We start from the raw sequence: 19969 nt of genomic DNA on the forward strand, positions 1-19969 counted from the left end.
TCAGGACTCACCACAGAGCTCCTGGAGCTGCTGCTGAGAGCTTTTCAGATTAAAGTGATCACACCCGGGCACCTTCTACTACAGCACACTGAATCTGCAATTGGAGATGCTGAACACTGGCAACACATCTCACCTGGAGGCGGGAGCAACCCCAGGAACAGTCAGCCTTCCCAAAGAGCCGATGCAGCTTAAGTGCTGCATCTCCATTTGTTAGCAGAAGAGACCAGAATGCTCCATGGAGTGTTTCAAGTTCTGCACTGCCAGTGGAATTGACTTGGCACTAACAGTTTACACAAAAACAATCAAGACTTGCCACAAAAATCTGCCAGATGTCACCTTGAGAGGTGAGGAAAGGTTAAGGGCATTCCCAAGGAGCCAGAGTGTGGCAGCACAGGTTCCACACGATGGCAAAGCTGTGGGACAGGGCCACTGAGGACCCTCCAAAGGTGCTCCTGTGGGACAGGGACACCGGGGACCCTCCAAAGGTCCTGCTGTGGGACAGGGACACTGGTGACTCTCCCAAGCCCCTGTTGTGGGACAGGGCCACTGGGGACCCTCCAAAGGTCCTGCTGTGGGACAGGGCCACTGGGGACCCTCCAAAGGTCCTGCTGTGGGACAGGGACACCGGGGACCCTCCAAAGGTCCTGCTGTGGGACAGGGACACCGGGGACCCTCCAAAGGTCCTGCTGTGGGACAGGGACGCCGGGGACCCTCCAAAGGTCCTGCTGTGGGACAGGGACACCGGGGACCCTCCAAAGGTCCTGCTGTGGGACAGGGACACTGGTGACTCTCCCAAGCCCCTGTTGTGGGACAGGGACACTGGGGACCCTCCAAAGGTGCTCCTGTGGGACAGGGACACCAGGGACCCTCCAAAGGTCCTGCTGTGGGACAGGGACACTGGAGACCTTCCAAAGGTCCTGCTGTGCTCCCAGCCAGGGGCCTGGCCCTGGGAAAGCAGCAGGCACAGTCCCCATGGCTATTTGTTCTCAGACCCTGCACAGCGCTGAGGAATCTCCAACAGGTGCTCCCATCTCAACAGACCCAGTTCTCTCCCCTTGCTGAGCTCAGAATACATAAGCCAACTCCAGCTGTGCCTCCCCTCCCACTTCCATCGGTGCTAATGTCCCCATCAGCCCTGGAATGCCACAGGTTTCACACAGGTTAATGTGTCACCAGCCTCAGCTCCTGCACACACTCAGCAAGAATTATTCCAAGCAGGACTGGGGCAGTGGGAGATACCTGAAGGTTACAGACAGATTTCATGGCATGACAGCTGCACTTCCACACCGTCCACACTGTCATTTGTTCAAAAGGCAACTCTCTCACAGAAAAAAATAATAATAAAGAAAAAAGGTCACTTGCTGAAAGATGAAACCCATAAAGAACAGTATAACAAGTCAAGTTTTAATAGATTTATAAAATTCATATATACAAAACAGTAAACTAAGTCACCAAAGCTATAAAATACACTTTTTACACATCACAATATAATTTTATCTAGTACACAGTTTTCATAAGTTGAAACTATTACAGCAAGTAGCTGCTTCTATCACGGATGCTGTTTTGGTGCTAGAAAGACACTTATGTGAGCAGTCTGGGACTGTGCTTTTACTTTATGCATTTTCCACCTTTTTTGAGTTTGTCACTGTTTTTAAAGTGAATTGTTTTTCCTGTGAATTGTTAAGAAAATTAAGGCTAAACTCAGGGCTTTCTTGCCCAGTGTAGTGAACTGGTTTACAAAAAGACTGATATTGCATAGTATGTGTGTTAATGCATAGGCACCAGAGAGCAAGTACATTGCAGAATAAAAGATAACATCACTTGGCTTCCTAAGCTATGTGGTTGTGTCACAGGTAACCTGGTGTTTTGTCAGTTTGCTTTTGTACATTTCGATTCCACAAACAACACAACTCCTCACTAGAGCGAGAAACACCAGCACTGCTGTTCAGTGGAGTCTCCAGAAATACTTTTTAATCTGTATCATCAATTCAAGCCCATTCTACATTCCAGACAACACAACCTGGAGGAACACTCCCTATCCTACAGAGGGTTAATGGCCTCAATGCAAACAGGACTCTGAACACCCCTCTCCAAACCTAAGTCCACCAACCACCTTCCCAAGTCTCATGAGCTCCCAACAGATCCTTTCTCCTCCACATCCCCCTGCTATCTCCTCTCAGCCTTTGTGCCCAACCTTTGTGCCCAAAGATCTCTTTCTGCACAGGAGATCGATGGCAAGCAACAGCAGAGAAGTTGTGCTGCTCAAAACCTGTCACTTCCCTCCAAAGATGCTCTCTCAGGTCCTACTTAGTAAAAACGTTGCTCTCAGTTGTAGTTTTTATTCAAAGAATTGGAAACAGCCTCTTACCTTCTCATGCTCTGGTATCTTGAAGAAAGTTTAAGCAGCAGTCAGGAAGGAGTAGGATGCACTGTCTGGCCAGAGATCTGCATACTGTATTTTATCAAAATTGTGTTTTAGCACCCAGTGATGAACAGATGAAGAGAGGTTTTACAATGCAGGGCCAGCCTTGCCAGCCTGCTGCTCTGAATTCACAGCCAGTGGCTCTCTGGAGTCACTCAAAGCTTTTGGGTCAGTGCAGAGGGCATTTTACTTCAATACAGTCTTCAAGCACCATCAGCTTTTGGGATCTGTTTAGAAACTAGCTCCCCCCTCCTGCTCCCCTCCAACATACTTTGGCTTTTTATTGTTTTTCTTTTTTTTTTTTACCAGAATGCCCACCTTGGAAGTCAGTGCTACTCTTCTTTTCCCCCCTCTGACTATTTTCACACCAGACAGAGGACACAACCTTCAGTCACAGGCCAAGAGCTGGGCTGGGACAGCTCCTCAAGGCAGGCACAGAACCACCAGCACTGACAATCTAGAACCTCCACACTCCCCACCCAGTAAGAACACAAGCAAATCAACACACAGACAAACTTCAACACTGCTTTCCAAATGCCATTAGAAAGATAAAAATGTCAAGGATCGAGCTGAACTGCCCAAGCTCCAAGATGAGCAAAGAGGCAGCATCACCTGGTTGGCAGAGAGGCAGTTTCAGCTCCAAATCTCCTGGCTTTACTCATTCCCATCTATGTAAAAGAGATTAGTGTTAAAACAAAGAAGTGCCCACGTCACAGCACAAAGCAGAGATCACCCCAGCTAATTACAAAACAGGTATTATCAAAAAGCACTAGGTCTTGCATTACCAATTATTCCTCACCAGGCTAGACAGTCCTCAGCCAGAACTGTGTGCAGTCAGCATTAACTCAGGCCAACTCTGGCCCAGACCACGCCAGTCCTCCTGATCCGTAATGGATGCTCCTTCAAAAAACTGTTAAAAGCTCATTTACAAAAGTAGGCACAGATGTTTAATAGTTGCTACTGAAACACCCCACCCACCACTTTGTGTTACAGAATTACAGAGTATGAGGTAAAGAGTTGGCAGTGCTATATTAAACCCCTGACTACACCACGTGATTTTATACTAGAAAGAGAATATAGAAAAGAGGATACTGCTAAACTTACACTTCTCATCATGAGATCAGTGTTTGGTTTACATGACAAACTGCACTGTGTGGAGGTGTTGCATATTTTGGTTGTCTCTCAAGCTGGCACACATTAAATCATCCATCAATCCAGCAGGTACTCCTGAAAATTTGATGACAGAAGCCAAGCTAAGGCAGGTGTCAAAACTCACTGCTTGAGAATCAGAGGGGCCTTTTCGAGAAATCCTCTAGGTCCATGCACAGAAGGATTTTTCCCCCAGAAATAAAGAAGTACACACACAGTAAAGACTCCAAAACATAAGTTAATATAAGTTAAAACATAGTTAATACAAAGACAGCCATCTAAAGGCAGCAGAGGACCTGTTTTCTAAAATGCTGTTCTGTAGAAGGCAGCTGTCTGTCACTAAAGAAAGCTGCTGGTTTCTTCAGTGGTACCACGTCTGTTCTTTTAACTGCTTTAATTCTACATTTCTCTGCAGATCACAGTAACCAGGATGGGTGAATTCCCAGGGGGAATGATGCCATGGGGATGGGGGCAACACACAGACAGGATGGGACACTCTCCAAATGCCACTTCAGCTGTCCTAGGGGAATTACATTTTTGTCCCCAGTGCCATGCACCAACGAGCTCTTCCCACTCCATTTCCTTACTGTTTATTTGCCATTCCTTTCTCTGCTCTGCCTGCCTGGCTGCAGCTCAGCTCCACCTGCCTCAGAAGGCCTGGGAATGTCCATCCTCAGGAGCTTCATTCTTGTAACATGCCTACTTCTAGGTTTTACATAGCAGCATTAAAAAAATTAAATATACTACCAAGTTAATAAGTGAAATAATCTAGGCTGCTTTATTAAATAAGATTCATTCTTTGCACGAAACTGAAAGCATCTTTGAGTTGTAAAACTGAGTGGCCAGCAATTTCAATTCCATAACCACCACTAGGTAATTTTCAACATTAAGAACTATTTCATTCCTTCAAAGTGACAGGTGCCTATTGGATATGTCACTTCCAGAAAAGCACTTTTCCTTTGTACCTCCACCGAGTCACCTTGCAATGCATCTCAGGACTGTTCAGAGGCTGACAGCACTGCAACCTGCTCCAGTGCTGCTGACACACTTTATATGAGCTTAACACTCGTTTGGAGGACAACAAACACCAACCAGTGGGATAAACGACTCCCATTTAGTTTCTCTACTCAGACTCCAGGATTACGTAAGCCTCTGCCCCAAGCACAGGCTGCAAGAGTTTCCTCTCTTTGTCCTCAGGAGAAACAACCACTCTGCAACATTCTGTCACTGACCCCGGGTGTCAGAGGAGGGACAGCAAAAAGCTGTTTTCTTAAAAAAAAAAAAAAAAGTACTTGTTCAAGGTCTCCATCTGATGATCATCCTGCCTGTGACCCATTTCCTGACCAGCCAAATGAACAATAAGCCTATAAAACTAACAAAAAAAGATGTTCTCTCCAGCTGTGTTTACCTGCAAAGTTCTCCAGGATGTCACTTAAAATAAAGTTTTCTATTTGTTTCTGGTGAAAGGACTAAGCAACTGACCAGGCCTGTCCCAAGATGCGTGAACAACCTCACCTACCCAAGCTCTGCTTTAGTAATCCACTGATTTACCACATCATGATTTTCTGGCTTTTTTATACTACAACTTACCTTGAAAAAAGCCCCCAAGCCCCCTCAGCTGTGGCAAGAGAAAACTGACACTTCAAAAAGATGCCCATGTCCTTTTTACTCACAGGCCAGATCCTCTGCAAACTTGGCAAGTGCTTGGCTTTTGCAAGGAGAGTTTGCTGACCTGGAGCTCCTGGTGTGATCCATCCCTACCCAAACCTGACAGAGCTCTTAGCCCACAGAGCCAAACCACTGATTTTCACCTGCAGCCCCACACTCAGGCCCATTTCATCAACTAAAACAAGAAAGGCAATAATGGGCCCAAGGTGGGCAAACTGGTTCCCTAAAACTGACTTAGTGTGCAAAACTGCCATATCATACAAAAAACAAAAAGCAGCTCGAGAGCTCAGGGTGAGATCTCTCAGGCTGCTTCTTTTCCAGGTGCAGATTTTAAGTTACTTAAAATATAAGTTGCATCGTTAGCTCTGTTGAGGGTAAATCCATAAGGTGACTAAGGATACAAAACCATGGATGAGTGTCAAGAGAAAAACAGAAGAGGAAATTCCATGCTATGCCTCCCAGGTAAAACTACAGTAGATTCAGACACCAAACTGAGGTAATTCTTGAGAAAAAATACACTTGAAAGGGAATGTTTAACTCATTTGAGAAAACAAGCATAATATTAACTCATCTGGAAAATTCAGTGAAAGAATAAAGCTCACAGCAAACTAAGAATTAGAGTCAGGTCAACCTAAAAGTCAGGTGAGCCCACAACTGCCTCCTCTTTCCCAGTGTCTTGTGTGAAGTGAAAACCACCATCAAGAACTCAGAAAACATCTGAAAGCTTTGAAAGCAGCCTGAGTCTTCAGCCAAACAAATGGGCTCAGAGAAACCAACCTTCTGTGATGAGTAAACTTGTTTGCATCACGCCGTGGTGAAACATTTTCCTTTTCAAATGTAATAATCTAAAGATTTTTCCCTCATCTGAATGTTAGTCACATAACATTCTTCCCCTTCAAGGCTAAAAATTAATAAATATTTAAAAGACAGAGTTGGTCCTGGCAAAATAAGACTTGTTACAAGGAAGCTAATTCCTGTTTAAGTTTGCTGAAATTTTAGTTTATGAAATTAGATTTTCCCATCTGCAACTTCTCAGTTGCTTCTTACCTCGGTTCTGTGCCTGTTAGAGGCACTGAAACAGCCACAGCTTTTCCACTCTGGAGCCTGCACAAAGAAAGCCAGGAGGCTGTGACATCAGGAAACTACACAAAAATACTGATTTGAACATCTGCAAGCTTCAGAGGGGAAGAAAGATTCCAGATTTTATCCAAATTAACATGAAAGGACAACGGAACAGGACTTTTCTTTGACCACATTTCCCATGGGATTACCAGCTGAAGTAAAACTTTGCTTGTTTTGACATGCCATTACAGGCTCAAAGGGGATAAGAACTCCAGGGAATCTGCTGACTTTTTATGGGTACAAACAGCCCTTCAGGTTTTATTCTTGGATAAAAACTATGACAAAAATGGCACAGTAAACTATGTTTGAGTTACCTAAAGGATAGCACTACAATATCTTCAGTTTGTCCATGTACCCCACTGCAGCAGAAAAGATTCAATGTCTGTACACAGAAAAGGCACCTGGCAGAGATTGAGAGCACAAGGAAATTCGGAGTTCACATCCAAATGATTCACAGCCTCTTGGCATTTTACACCCAAAACACTGCCCAAAAGGGGCGACTCCAAACCTGACTGCTCTGAGTTCTACGTGCATCACTATAGGCTCAAGATCCCATTAAGACACAGATTAAAGGCTAATTTTACAGCAAGGTCTTGCTGTCCAAATACATCAGTGCAGCTGGGATCTCCAGGGTGTTCAGTTCCCCTAGGTCAGCTGTTGGGAACTAATCGAGCAGCTGCTGTGCTACCAAAACCTTTGCTTAAAGAGTTTAATCAGCTTCCAAACTTTTGAGTACAGACGAAGCCCTGCCACGTGAGATGCTGAACCTTCCCAAACGCTGCCCACTGTGGGTGTGAGGACAGTGCTGGCTGGCCATGGAGCACACCTCCAGAGAGCACCCACTGTGCAGGTACACGGCTAGCTGCTCCAGCACAGGCTGCTGCACCAAGGAAAGCAATTTTCCCGTGATGTAACACTCTCCACTCATAGTGCAAAATAAACCCTTCTCCGTATCAGCGAGGCCTTAAGTCCCCATCCCATTTACTCCGACATGAGTCTCCTTACACAGTTTTAGATTTCTGCCTCAGGAGACTCATGCAAAAAACCTTCAGGCAAGAGCTGTGCATCCACCTCGGGAGGTGGATTCTAGACCCTTGGCAAAGCTGAACACGCACACAAGACCTGGTTATATTCCTAAGGGTTAAGAATGGAACTTCCATTAACATTCTCCAATACAGCTGCCAATCTCATCGTGTTTAGATTAGTTTGATCGATTCAGCACCTCCAAACTACAAAAAAAGGCAGTTTGTACAATTAGTGTCTCTGAAAAATGAGCGCATTCATTTGAAACGTGTCTTCCATCCATGGTCTGTCAGAGATCTCTGTTCTCCAAGAAGGCAGACGGTGGTTGTGTCATTCAGCGTTCCAAACTCGGTACAGAACCTACCACGGCCAGGTTTCAGTAGTGTTTTAGTCCAAATGATTCAGTAGCTAACATCAACACGACTCCTCCGGCCTATAGCTCCTCTGTTTGGACTGGCTAGTGAACAGCATTCCTGAGCCAAGGAATTCGCATGGGTCCCACGCCGCATGCAAGGGCCATAAAGAAAGGATAAAAAAAACTTCGCTCGAACCCTCCGGCGAAATTTGAACCGAGCAGGACGCTGCTCTCCTTCACTGCAGCATGATGTCCTTGAGGTTCTCCTGCAGGATGGTGTCCTTGACGGCGTGGAAGACGAAGCGGATGTTCTCGGTGTCGATGGCCGTGGTGAAGTGGTGGAAGAGCGGCTTGCTGCGGTTCCGCCTCTTCCTGTCGAAGCACTGCACCAGGTACCGCTGCACGTCCTCCAGGCGGTGAGGGTCGCCCTTGAAGTCCGAGAAATACTTCTTAATGCTGACAGTCTTGACCTTCTCCACGAGAAGATCCATCTTGTTGAGGAACAGGATGATGGAAACGTTAAAGAAAAGCTTGTTGTTGACTATTGTCTCAAAGATATTCATGGACTCCACCAGTCTGTTTGTGCGCCTGTCTTCCATGAGGACCTGGTCGTATTCGCTGGAGGAGACCATGAACAAAATGGAAGTTATTCCATCAAAGCACTGGAACCATTTTTGACGCTGAGATCTCTGTCCCCCTACATCCACCATCTTGAAAGGAATTTTTTTAATGATGAAATCATGCTCTACTATCCCCTTCGTGGCTTTTCTGGCCAGCAAAATATCTTGTTTGCTGGGGAAATAGTTCTGCAAAAGAAAGGAGGGAAGCGTTAAAAAAAAGTCCTTCAAAAACTCTGGCTGATGCCTGAATACTGAAGAGATGGGTAAAATCACCAGAAGCTGCTTTTAAATTTAAAAATTATTGGATGAAGAATGAATACTCAGCAATACTCAACTGGCCTGCTGACCATTTAGCTCAACACTAGTAAAGAACTACAGAAGATCCTGAGACACATGAGTACAAAAATAAAGGCCTAATTCACTCCTTCACACTTCCATCCTTCAAGCCTCTTTAACGCTGAAGTGTATTTTTTCATCATGAAACTCTTATCTACAGTGTTAATGCCACTTAGGTAGTGCTCAATAAAGCAGATCAAGTCATTGCAGAAAGGTTTTGTTTTTTTAAATCTATCTTTTCCACAGTTCATTACTCTTACAAGGACCATCTTGAAAACTTTAGTGGAAATTCTCCTTCCAGGTTCACACTCTATGAGCAGCAATTACAGCAACAGATTCCACCACAAGCTGTAGCCCAATCTACCACTGTAGAGAAATTTGTTCTTCAGAACCTAATCACTGTTACTGTTTAGGAAAATCACCTTCCTTCTCCTCCAAGACTCCTGACAGATGTTTTCATTACAGAGTTTGAATCCTAAAAGTGCTAGAAATGGTTTTCATTTTGCTAAGGTTTCATTCTGCTACCTTAAGTAGCACCAGCCATCAGAACATCAGGAAAAGTGAATAGATCCAGAGACTGCATGGGAGGGCTGATAAAATATGTGCACAAATACAGTTTCCATTTGTTGTCTGTCAAGAAAGATTAAACAAATGCTAAGCTTCAGTTTCAGAAAGCTGCAGTTTACTGTTTCTAGAGAGAGAACACTGAAATTATTTAATAAACCAACCAACAAACCCAGGCAAAGCCCATGAATCACAGCACACTCAGGCTTCCCTTGTCTCTTGGAGCTCTCTGGTTCAGAGGGAGAAGGTTTCTTACCAGCTGACCGATGCGATCCAGGTTATCCAGGAAGTATTTCACCGATTCACCCTGGGGAAAAGGAAAGACAAGGCAACTGAGCTTGTTTCTAGGACAGCAAATCCAACATAACCGAGGCCTTCCTTCCAACATGCACTGAGCTCTAACACAGCAATATCACCAGGGCTGGAAAAATCAAAGTTGAGAAGAGATTTGAAGGAATGCTCAGGTCTAGCCAGTAAAAAATCTCTACAATAAGTGTTATTAAAGTCAGTTCTTTGACTTAAAGAATTTGGCTTTTTTTCCCCTTGTAAGATAAGTGCCGTTAATTGACACTGAGTGGGAGTTGAAAATGAAACATTTCTAAGAAACCAGTGTATTTTGTTTAAAATTCCTAACAGTGAACAAAAGCATATTCTAGACTGGCTGACATATCTTCAGAAAAGTGGAAGATTTAAGTCCCCCACCATTTATGATGATTTAAGCTAGACTTGCTTGTCACAAACAAACAAAAAAAGGAGTATTTTCAAGGACTTGCTTCCACAGATAGCTTCCCTTCTGGGCTCCAGGCTTTTAATAATAGATTTGCTCATCTTGAACAAAGTCCTTTAGCAGTTATATTGAGAAGAAAATAGGAATGTTTGCAGGGAAAGTTCATTCTTGTGTGAAATTCTTCCCTTGTGTAAGAGGATGAGTTTCATCAAACAAGACTGCCTGTGTGTCCCCCTCAAATCAAGGGCCCTTATGCTTTAAGTGGGGACAGGAAACCCTGCACAGACTTTAAAAGCAGTAACAAAACTGTTGCCATATAGATGCAGACTACTCTGGAGTGAAACTCTCCTGAAAACACTTCCCTTCACGAAAAAGTAATTCAGTAAGTCTTCTTTACTGTTCAGGATATGTCTTGTAGTTGTAGCCATGTCATGAGAATGATGAAGTGGAAAATCCTGCTGCCTTTTAGTGATTTTAGGCAGGGAAACCCATTCTTTATCACATAGCAGGGCTGTCAGTCATGACCAAATGACAGTAGGTGCCCTCACCAAGTCACTGACTCAGAATGGAACTTCCTCCAAGTACTACCCTGGACTCCAGCTGCAATATAAATTCTCAAACCACACATCCTCCTCTACACTATCGGCCTGAGACAGCAGAACTGAATTACTGCCCCCAGTACAACTCTAAACAGATGAATACAACAGTCCATTGTGAGGAATCAGACTGCAGATCAGAGGATTCAGTGTTGGACAAGTACATGCTCCAGCACAAGGCGCACACAAAAGGAGCTGGAGCTTATTATTTCCCAACATTTAAAACTGGAAGTGTCTTTCCATAAAGGAGAGAGAATACATGGATTTGCAAAAGACACTACCATGTATCAACAAAAGATTTACAATGGATTGCTAGCAGAATAAAAACACTTCTTTTTTTTTTTTTGGGCGGGGGGAGAGGGGAAGTTTCCAAAGAACAATTGCTCTAAGAGCTTCCTTACAATCATGAATTTTCATAAGGTGAAAGTAATTTCCTGTATTTTTTGGCACTCTGTGGATCAGAAGAGATATCACAGACTGCATGAATAAGAGAAAAGGGCTTCCTGTACAGCATTAGTCATGTCCAGGAGATGGGAGAGCCCAGAAAGAAAAGATGACTAAAGCTCCAAAAAACCCCCTTCTCTATCTGTTGTGCTCCATCCCACACAGCGCCTTCAGATGTGCAAAAATACTGCCAAGGGGCCATTTCTGATCGAGATTCTTCCAATTTTCTACCCAGTTGCCTTAAGAGTCCCTGCCTGTCTGTCCAGCCTCCCACACCAGAGCAGGGAACAGCAGCGTGCCTGTGAAATGCAGGGACACACAGGCAGGAGCACCTGATTTACAGCTCCTGCCTCCCCTAATTCCCACCCCACACATCCATCACCCTGACATTCTGCACACTGATAGGGAGGTAAGAAAATAAACTGATTAATGGAAAAAAGACATGCTCATTTCTGCAGTGATTTAGGGAAAACAGACTTCTCTAGACTCTTACCCAGCTCTTTATTAACATTGCAATTAAGCCACGTAATTTGTTGAGGGGAATTTTAAGCAGCAATGGCAAAGCACTGGGAGAGCTGGGTAACCAAGTCAGGTGGCTGGAACAGGTGTGAGCACCATATGCCTGTTCTGACAGATCTGAAAAAATCCGAGTATTCTCCTTCAGCACAGAATCCAAAGGCATCCAGTACTTAAGTCAAAATAGCTGTTCCCAGCCAAAACAACAAATCCTCAACAAGCTCCAGAGGGTTTGAAGTTTAAAAACCCTCAAAACATTCAAGCACACAAACATGAAGGGAGGAAAATCACCCACCAAAAACCTTCCAGAATAATAACTCCAAACCCAGGGCACACACTCAAAACCTCCTGCTTTAATGAGTCCCTCATTAACAATTCCTGTATTAAGTTCTACAGAAGTGTGGACTCCAAAGGCTTCTGGAATAACCTTGTTCTACGTCTTAGTCAGATTTACAGCAAACTGGGATGTTCTGGGAAGCACACTCAGTTCCTCCAGCCAGCAGCACACACATGCACTGGGTATTAACTGACTTGATGAGTAACACTAACGTATTAAACGAGGAAAATATGGAAACTCCAGGTTTCACAACTGTCTGCTATTAGTGTTTTTAATTGGAATAATTAGGCTAACTGAACAGTCCTTTCTATAGTCATTTTTCCTAGTCATTCAGAGAAAATAGACAGCAAAATTAATTAGATCTAGAAATCAAATTTACTGAGTTTTATCTCAAGCTGCACTTCAATGGATTTCTGAATTCCACTAATAAGTTATTACTTATGCAAAGCTGTCTCATGCTTTGGGTATTACACATGGACACAAACAAATGGTTATATATATAAACGTACATATATAAAAATAAACGCAGTTTCTGAATCAAAGTAGATTTTCCATTCAAAGCAAACAATTATCAAAATAAAGCATCAGCTGCCCCTTTCGTGTTGAATCACTTTTTTCTCTTCAAGACACTGGCCATAAAGAAGCTAGTTTAGTTCTTTCAGTGCAAATATTTAGTGTTTCTCCAATATCCATCTGGCCATTCAGCTCCATTCAAAGCTGGCTTAGCACTTCCAGTGCTCTTCTCTCCAGATCTCAGCCAGTTATTTCAGGCCCATGACCATGACTTCCTATAAAAGTGTCAGCAAATATTTGCAATTGATTCATCAGATACTAAAAGTATCTTTATGCAGATTAATGACTTCAATTTCAGTATTTTAATGGTTCTGTTGGAAAAAGAAAGGTTATTTTAACATCACAATCTATTTTAAGCTACGCTTACAAAGTAGAAATGAAAGCTGATGTTATTTATAATATATGTATATTTATACCCTCTATGTGTATTTATACTACGTTAACTACCTAAATATAATCACATTGTGGTGTGTGCACTTAAAAAAACCCAAAAAAGATCCGGATCAGATCTTTTACAGGCTGATGTTGCAAGAAAAACTGTGGCAGCTCCAGAAGCTTCCTCAGATCAGTGATGTTCAGAGAAGGTTGCTGAGCATCTGCCTTTCAGATTAAAAAAGGCTCACAGCTTGTAGTGTCTTAATAGTACACTATTTCCTTTAAAAATATTCTAACCATATTCACAAATAATGGTTTTGGAAACATGGAAGACTATTTAATTTCAGTCAGCACACACTACTGAGATAGGAAGCCCCATTCTGTCACAGTCCCAGCAGAGTCTGCCAGTGAAGCATTCAGGAGCTGATATTTCTTATTTATTTTTAACTGGTGCTCTGTTAGTACATTTCACATTGGAAAGTTACGAACCAGTTGGCTATTTTTATGGATTTCCATTCTCCCTGATAATAAATCAAGAGGTTTCAGTGGTGTCTCCTGCACCCACAGCCCGTGTTTTACAGGACAGCCGTGGGGGAGGGAACAGTGACCTCCGAGTTATGAATTTTATGTAGCTCTGATGATCCTTTTTTAGTGCCCCGGAGCAGAGCAGTGACCACTGGTGTCCCGCTCCTTGCTCCCCACAGCAGTGACCACAGAGCTGGGGTGACTCATTGTGTCACTGCTGATCCCTCTGCAATCCAGACCCTCGGAGCAGCACTTCTGCCAAGTGGGACCAAGAGAAGGAGTAAGAGATGCTGTTCCCATTGTTCAGGCGGATGAGTCACTGCACATCTGGGAACTGGGGGAATCAAGAAACACAAACAGAAGGCCTCAAACAAGTCCACAATGGAGTATCGCTATTGGATTATTTTTTTTTAAATTGTTATTCTTTTCAACTGGCCTATCTGCAGTATAAAGGTTGGTGAAGGCAGAGAAAATAGTACAATTTGTTTAAAAACTGGCTGGTGGAAGAGAAAGGGAGGAAAGTTGAAATGTAAACATATACTCCTGCTTCCTGAAATAGTCCTCTGAAACTCTTTTTATATGCTAGATTATTTTGACCACATTCTTAAGGGGCAAAAGCCATGAAATAAAGAAAATTTTAATCTACATACCTCATACTTCGTGAATGCCATCTTAACATGAGCTCCAAATAAGTCACCATGAAAATAATTGACTGAATCCAACATCCCTGTCCCTTCAGGCCATGTTCAGGGCACATAGGAAATCTCCACACAGAGATATTGTAACTAATCTGGCATCGCTTCCTTTGCCATTGATAGCCTCATTTTGGGCAGAGTTCCCAAGCAGTATTTATTGCATGAAAATAAATGCACAGCAATTGTATGCAGATTAATTTAAAATAACCCCAGAAACTCAGCAGACATGTTCTGAAAGGCCAGAATTTACCAACCTGTCACTGTAACCCTCAGTTATTCAGAGTGAGCCTTGGTCAGATCATAAAGGGCACTGAAATATCTCATTGTCCAGTTCCCTACAATCCTGGCTCATTTCAAACTCTTCCTGCTGAAAAGCAGTTCCTCTAAATTCTGCTCTGAACTAAAAGACTTGAAAGGGGACCCTCTGTTCCAAACTGGCTTTTTTCCTTTCCTTGTCCCAAGGCCTTTTTGACATAATATTAATTTAGCCCTTCCTGATCATTCTGTCTCTGGCTGCTAAATTTAGAGTGTACAGTTTAAGGTAGACCTGTCAGTCTTAGCTTGTTTCAGATGATGGATTAAACCACAGAGGAAGGAAATGTTGTACTTCAAGGAAGCATCTAATACAGATCTAACAGAAACACAGAATACAAATCTACCAGAATTCCCACACTACAGGGAAACACCCAGAGAAACAGAAACTGCAAATAACTGCTACAAACTGCAGCTGAATCTGCAAGGTGAGAGAAGACTGATCCAGACAAAACACTGGTGTTGGTCACCCATCCTCTGCTCAGGAGCTGTAAAACATTCAGAAGCATTGGGAAAAACAGAGGAAATCCAGGAGACCCTAGAAACATATTTGGGAATCTCCCAGCTCTGAGATCTTGGATACATAAATGAGATGGACTTAAAGCATTGACACAACCTCATCCAAAGCTGGCCTCATTCCATGAGGGCTGCTTGAGACACATACAGACAAAAAGCAAACTCGCAAGCAAAATGTTTGTTTGCAAACCCCAAGATCTCCTTTTTCCAAGTTTCCTGGGATGTCAATCACCTCTTGACTAAGGGGTCTGAATGTCACCACTTCAGATGTTTTATACAAGCAAGAGGCCCAAGGGAAGAGCAAGGTTACAAAACAACCAGGGGAGCAGTATTTGAAAATGTTTGGGAGTTAGATCAGCCAAGTTTTCCAGTACTGAAATTAAACCCAAAACCTCATCCTCAAAAAGTGATACAGAAAACGCTCTCCTTAGTGAGAGGCACTGGACACAAGCAGCAGGTTGACACCTTGTCACCACAACACAAATCCTTTGGAACTGCACCTTGCTTCTGCCCGAGGGCTAAAATTCTCCTGAGGGACAGCTACAAACAAACAACTCCCTCTGCAGAGCCCACAGGCTCCTTCAAGAGATTACTTCTAAATCTGCACCTCTCTTCAGCCTCCCTGCTAACAGGGCATGGATTTACTGCAGCCAGGAATGTATTCTCTCCTCTCTCACCGTGATGAATTCAGTATTATTTTCCAAGGAGGTGAGCAAGTCTGTGCTTGTTAAGAATTCCCCCAGAGGATGCTGAAGTAACCTAAATTGCCCTGAAATGCTGATGCCCATTGGACACAGCAATTCTGTTCTAACAGATATTCTACATCCTGTCTGGGCATCGAAATTTATTGACACAAGACAAGCATTAATTTTTCATTCAATCACCAGCTCCAGTGCAGAGACCAACCACTTCTCCTTATTTAAGCTGTACAGAATTCCAGCTATCAAATCTCTCCAGTGTTATTTAACTTCCTCCTTAACAACAGACTGAGCTCCTGGCTCCCATCCAGCAACTCCAGTGCTTATCCAAGTTGCTGCTATCTGGACCCTACAAACATACCAACTGCAAAAAAAAGTACCATATGGTTCCAAACTCCTAAAAATTACCTCTCCTTTCTCTTGCCTACTCACACACGGTAGGTGTCAGATGTTAAGGTCTGAAAATATTTTAAAAATTCGTTATTTTTAAAATAACAGGCAATGGAAAAATTTGTTTGTATAAGTCAGAGTGGGTTTATATTAACTCATCCTCCAGGACACATGGCCTCACTGTGCTTTGCAGAGTATGGATGATAATAGGTGATAAATATTTATTTGATTCTCCAGAAAAACTTCAACCTAATCGGAGCTTCCAGATTTGTGGAATCCTGTGACTGAAATTCCAGCCCTGCAGCTAAGAAACACTCACACAGGAGCAGGGTTCTTGTGCTGAAGGGCAACTTAACGTGTGTTAGCTTTTTCCAGCAATCAAATACAGCAATTCTTCCTCCCCAGTGCTGCAAGGGAAAACCATTTTCGCCTGAAATTCTAGGTATTTCTACATCAACAGGATGTAAATGAGATAAATTACTTTTGGACTAGGTTAACAATTCTGTCCATTTGTCTCCAATATGCACACCAGCAGCAGTGCCTCCAGGAGGAAAGGAATTTTCTGTTAATAGACTAAGGCAGGCTCCATCCTACACTACAAGCTTCAAGAAACATTAACAAAAAATCCCTGTAATTTTGATTTTACTCATACTTACTGTCTTAATCACTGCTGTTTCTGCTTCACAGATTTGCAGTGGCTGGAAGAAAAACAGGTGCAAACAGCAGGGAAAACAGTACTGGCCACAAACAGAACACAAAGTGTAACACAAACACGCTAAACGTTAGCTTTAAAAGAAATAAATGTAAAAAAAATCTTAACCAGACAGACCTGAACATCAGCCACAGGGACTCAGCATGTCCTACCCTTCACTGACCAGCAGCTAGCAAGAGTCAAAGAGTGGATGCAAGGGGATATAGACCAAATTCATGTGGAAGAATCACAGTTATATTTAAACCAGAGATATAGTCCAACGACTGCCTCCAACATCAGCAGCAAGCCCGGCTCAGTCCTGGCACGAGTGGATGCCAGACCTACTCCTAAGCATCCCATGGAAGGATTCCTTCCTGCTTCCCTGCCAGCTGTCCAAGGGAATCCATTGTCTGCAAGTGCTGCCAGAGCCCTTTCATCTCCCCCTCCGGAGGTTGTCTGTGGAGCCCCGTGAGTGCACGCCAGGCTCAGCTTCTCATTCCAGCCACAGCCAGCTCAACAGCCCAAAGGCAACTGAAACACCTCTCCTGCCACACTTGGAACAAAGCCCTGAGCTGCAGGAGAACAGAATCTACCTGTTTACCTTAAGTTAGGGCCTGTTTTGCCTTTTTCTCCAAAATCCTATCTCCCAAAGGTAAAAAAAAGCAGACACTAAATCTGGTGAATGTGAAACCATTATGTTAATTGGTGTTTCTGCCCAGTTCTGAAACAAAACCTTTGGATCCAAGATTCTGGCCCACTACCAGTAAATTATCCCATTTATTCTCAGTGGGCAGCTGCCACAGAAAAAACAGACATTTTCAACTAACAGGGCAGAATTTAGAAGCAACTGGATGTTTTTGCATCCCCTGGAATGATGCACAATCCCGTTATTCCATGACCCCAGGCCTATGCTTTGTTCCCAGCAGGTCAAAACACAAACCTGAAACTTGCTTTGTTTACAGGAGACATCTGCAGAACTAGAACAGACAGTGACAAAAAAAAAAGTACCTTCTGAATTAATCTAGTCAGCAGTACTGACTATCTGATCAAGACTAAATCACCAGTTTACCAGCAAGTTTCCCTTTCAAATCTTATCAGATCAAGGGATGGGAAATAAATATCTTAGATCTCGTGGGCTGAAAAAGCAGCTAACACCAGCCATGAGAGAATGTTGAGCTTGGACTTTTCCATGGCAGGTGGCCAGCTGGAAAGCTCAGCAACTTGGATGCATTTACAAGAGGCATAACCTTGAGTATCTTGCAGAGCGATGCTTCCTGCTCTACTTACACACCAAAGAGTTGCTGCAGTGTCCTCATGCTCCACTTTCTGGGGAAATATCAGCTCAGACACATCATGCTGAAATTTGTCTGTTGTTAAATGGTGACTCTAAGGACTGCAAAGTGTCATTCATCCCTCATATTTCTTTAAAAACTTGTTCTAAGTAAGATTTTCTCATTTTGTCTGTATGTATACAACTGAGACATTTTTAGATGGGCAGACTAAAACGATGGTCTGGCAAAACTCAGAAAGCTGTTCAGTACCTGAAAATAAGGTTTTAGGTAAAACTCAGCTCAAGTCTTAGCTGCACTCAGGTGAGCTATTTAACAGCTAGATTCCTATAAAATCAAGTGTGTAGAGAACGGAGTGCAGAAATAAATTCAATTCCAACTTGCTTACGTCACTCTGAAGTTGTGTATGCCCATGCCCATGACCACAGAGAACACAAGGTTGGCAAGTTTAAAAACTGACTGGTGGAAGAGAAAAGGAGGAAAGTTGAAATGTAAACATTTAAAATATACTGGGAATTAAAAATATTGGGGATTCCTCAAAGCAGCTTCACATCTGATTCTCAAAAATCATTTGTCCCAGAAACAAAAAACCTCCTTCTTCAATAGAAGTTTGGTATTTGTTAATTCTAATAGATTTAGAACTGACCAGCCCTGAACTCTGAGGTGCAGTTTCTGCTGTTGTTACCCTGCCTGCCCAGTGCCTTTCCAGTCAGTGGAAATTCTCATTCTGCACTGAGGAGCTCCTCAGCACCTTGTGTCCCTCATGTACATCAGGACTTGTACCTACCAAGTCTGACCTTCACACACACCCCTGTAAATCCCCCAGATCAAGCTGTCTGGTGCCACACGCCAAGAACACTAATTTCATTAGCTCTCAGCTGTATTTTGGGGCTGTGAGAGGGCTTCACCCAAGCAGTGACCCCTGTCCCCAGCCTCATGTCTCCTGCTCCAGTGCCACTGACAGCCCTGTGCTGAGTCCAGGAGGTGAATGAACCTCCAAGGCCTTTGGTGACCTGAAATAAACTTTAGTTTCCATTCACAATCGAGTCAAGTTTTCTCTGTGACCATATTTATAGGCATTTTCTTGCAAGGTTTTCTATCTATTCACACAAAAAACATTATCAGCTATTCTAAATATTCTCTCCCTTTCTGTTTTGGCATGAGGAGGAGGAATTCTCCAAATCTGCACTTAAATCTTCATCCCATTGATACTTCAGTATGAAGACTTCATGCAACCTAAAGTACTTTTAATTTGATTTCGGAATTTGTTCTCTTTCAGGTCTGAAAACAAATCTAAAGATGAAATCTGTGATTAGAAATAGGTAGCAGCTTCTATCCTTAAGGCCTCAGCTACACATACAAATTAATCAAGGCACAGTGGAAAATGAAGTGAGTTTAACAAACTTTTCCAAGCTGTTGAGCAGAACAGGCTATAAAAAAATCCTAATTAAAGCCTCGGTCACATCCTACTGAACTGGAGAGAGGGCAGCAGTCCAGCCACGTGGATGGCCAGCTGAACTCCCTGCAACCAGGAATGCATGTGCTGGGCTGGAGGAAAGACGCAAAAAGAGGATATAGTAGGTGGCTCTTTTGTCTCCTGCCCGCATCTAACACCATTAATGATTCACTGTCTTGAATCCAGAGCTGGAATTGCATGGGAAAGAGTTCCATCAATAAACCTGTGCTTTTCCAGTTTGAGATCCTACTGAGTTTTCCAAAGTAGAATTAAGCCAGTATCAAGGAAAGCAAGTCAAATTAAGAGCTTTGGGGGTGGGGTGGAGAGCAGACCTTCTAAGGACAAACAGCAACAGTTTGTTCAGGAGGAAAGCCAAGTGAAGCACAAGTCTGCCACAGTCTGACTGCAGGAATCTGTGTTGTATACAGAGGAGACATTTGAAAGGTGTCAATAAATTACTTCTCAGAGCAACATGTTTTCCACTTTCTCAAACAGAAAATCTTGCATGATGTTTCCAAGAAGTTTTCCTGCCCTCCCCCAAATCCTAAGTCAATAATAGAGCGAAACAGG

The 19969-nt window shown here is 43.2% G+C and overlaps 1 protein-coding gene across 1 annotated transcript in view; it reads right to left on the reverse strand.

Annotated features, from left to right (window-relative positions):
- Nucleotides 1-1383: 1383 nt before the first annotated feature.
- The window catches only part of GNA12 (G protein subunit alpha 12), a 41095-nt gene continuing 22509 nt past the window's right edge, over nt 1384-19969 (reverse strand). The window contains exons 3-4 of the mRNA XM_066329763.1: nt 9516-9566; nt 1384-8545 (exon numbers count right to left, since the gene is read on the reverse strand). Of these exons, the coding sequence (XP_066185860.1) occupies nt 7976-8545; nt 9516-9566 (621 nt within the window). The 3' untranslated portion in view covers nt 1384-7975. The remainder of the gene's footprint in view (nt 8546-9515; nt 9567-19969) is intronic.

This window comes from Sylvia atricapilla, chromosome 15 (assembly GCF_009819655.1).
Source record: "Sylvia atricapilla isolate bSylAtr1 chromosome 15, bSylAtr1.pri, whole genome shotgun sequence".
NCBI classification, from domain to species: Eukaryota; Metazoa; Chordata; class Aves; order Passeriformes; family Sylviidae; genus Sylvia; species Sylvia atricapilla.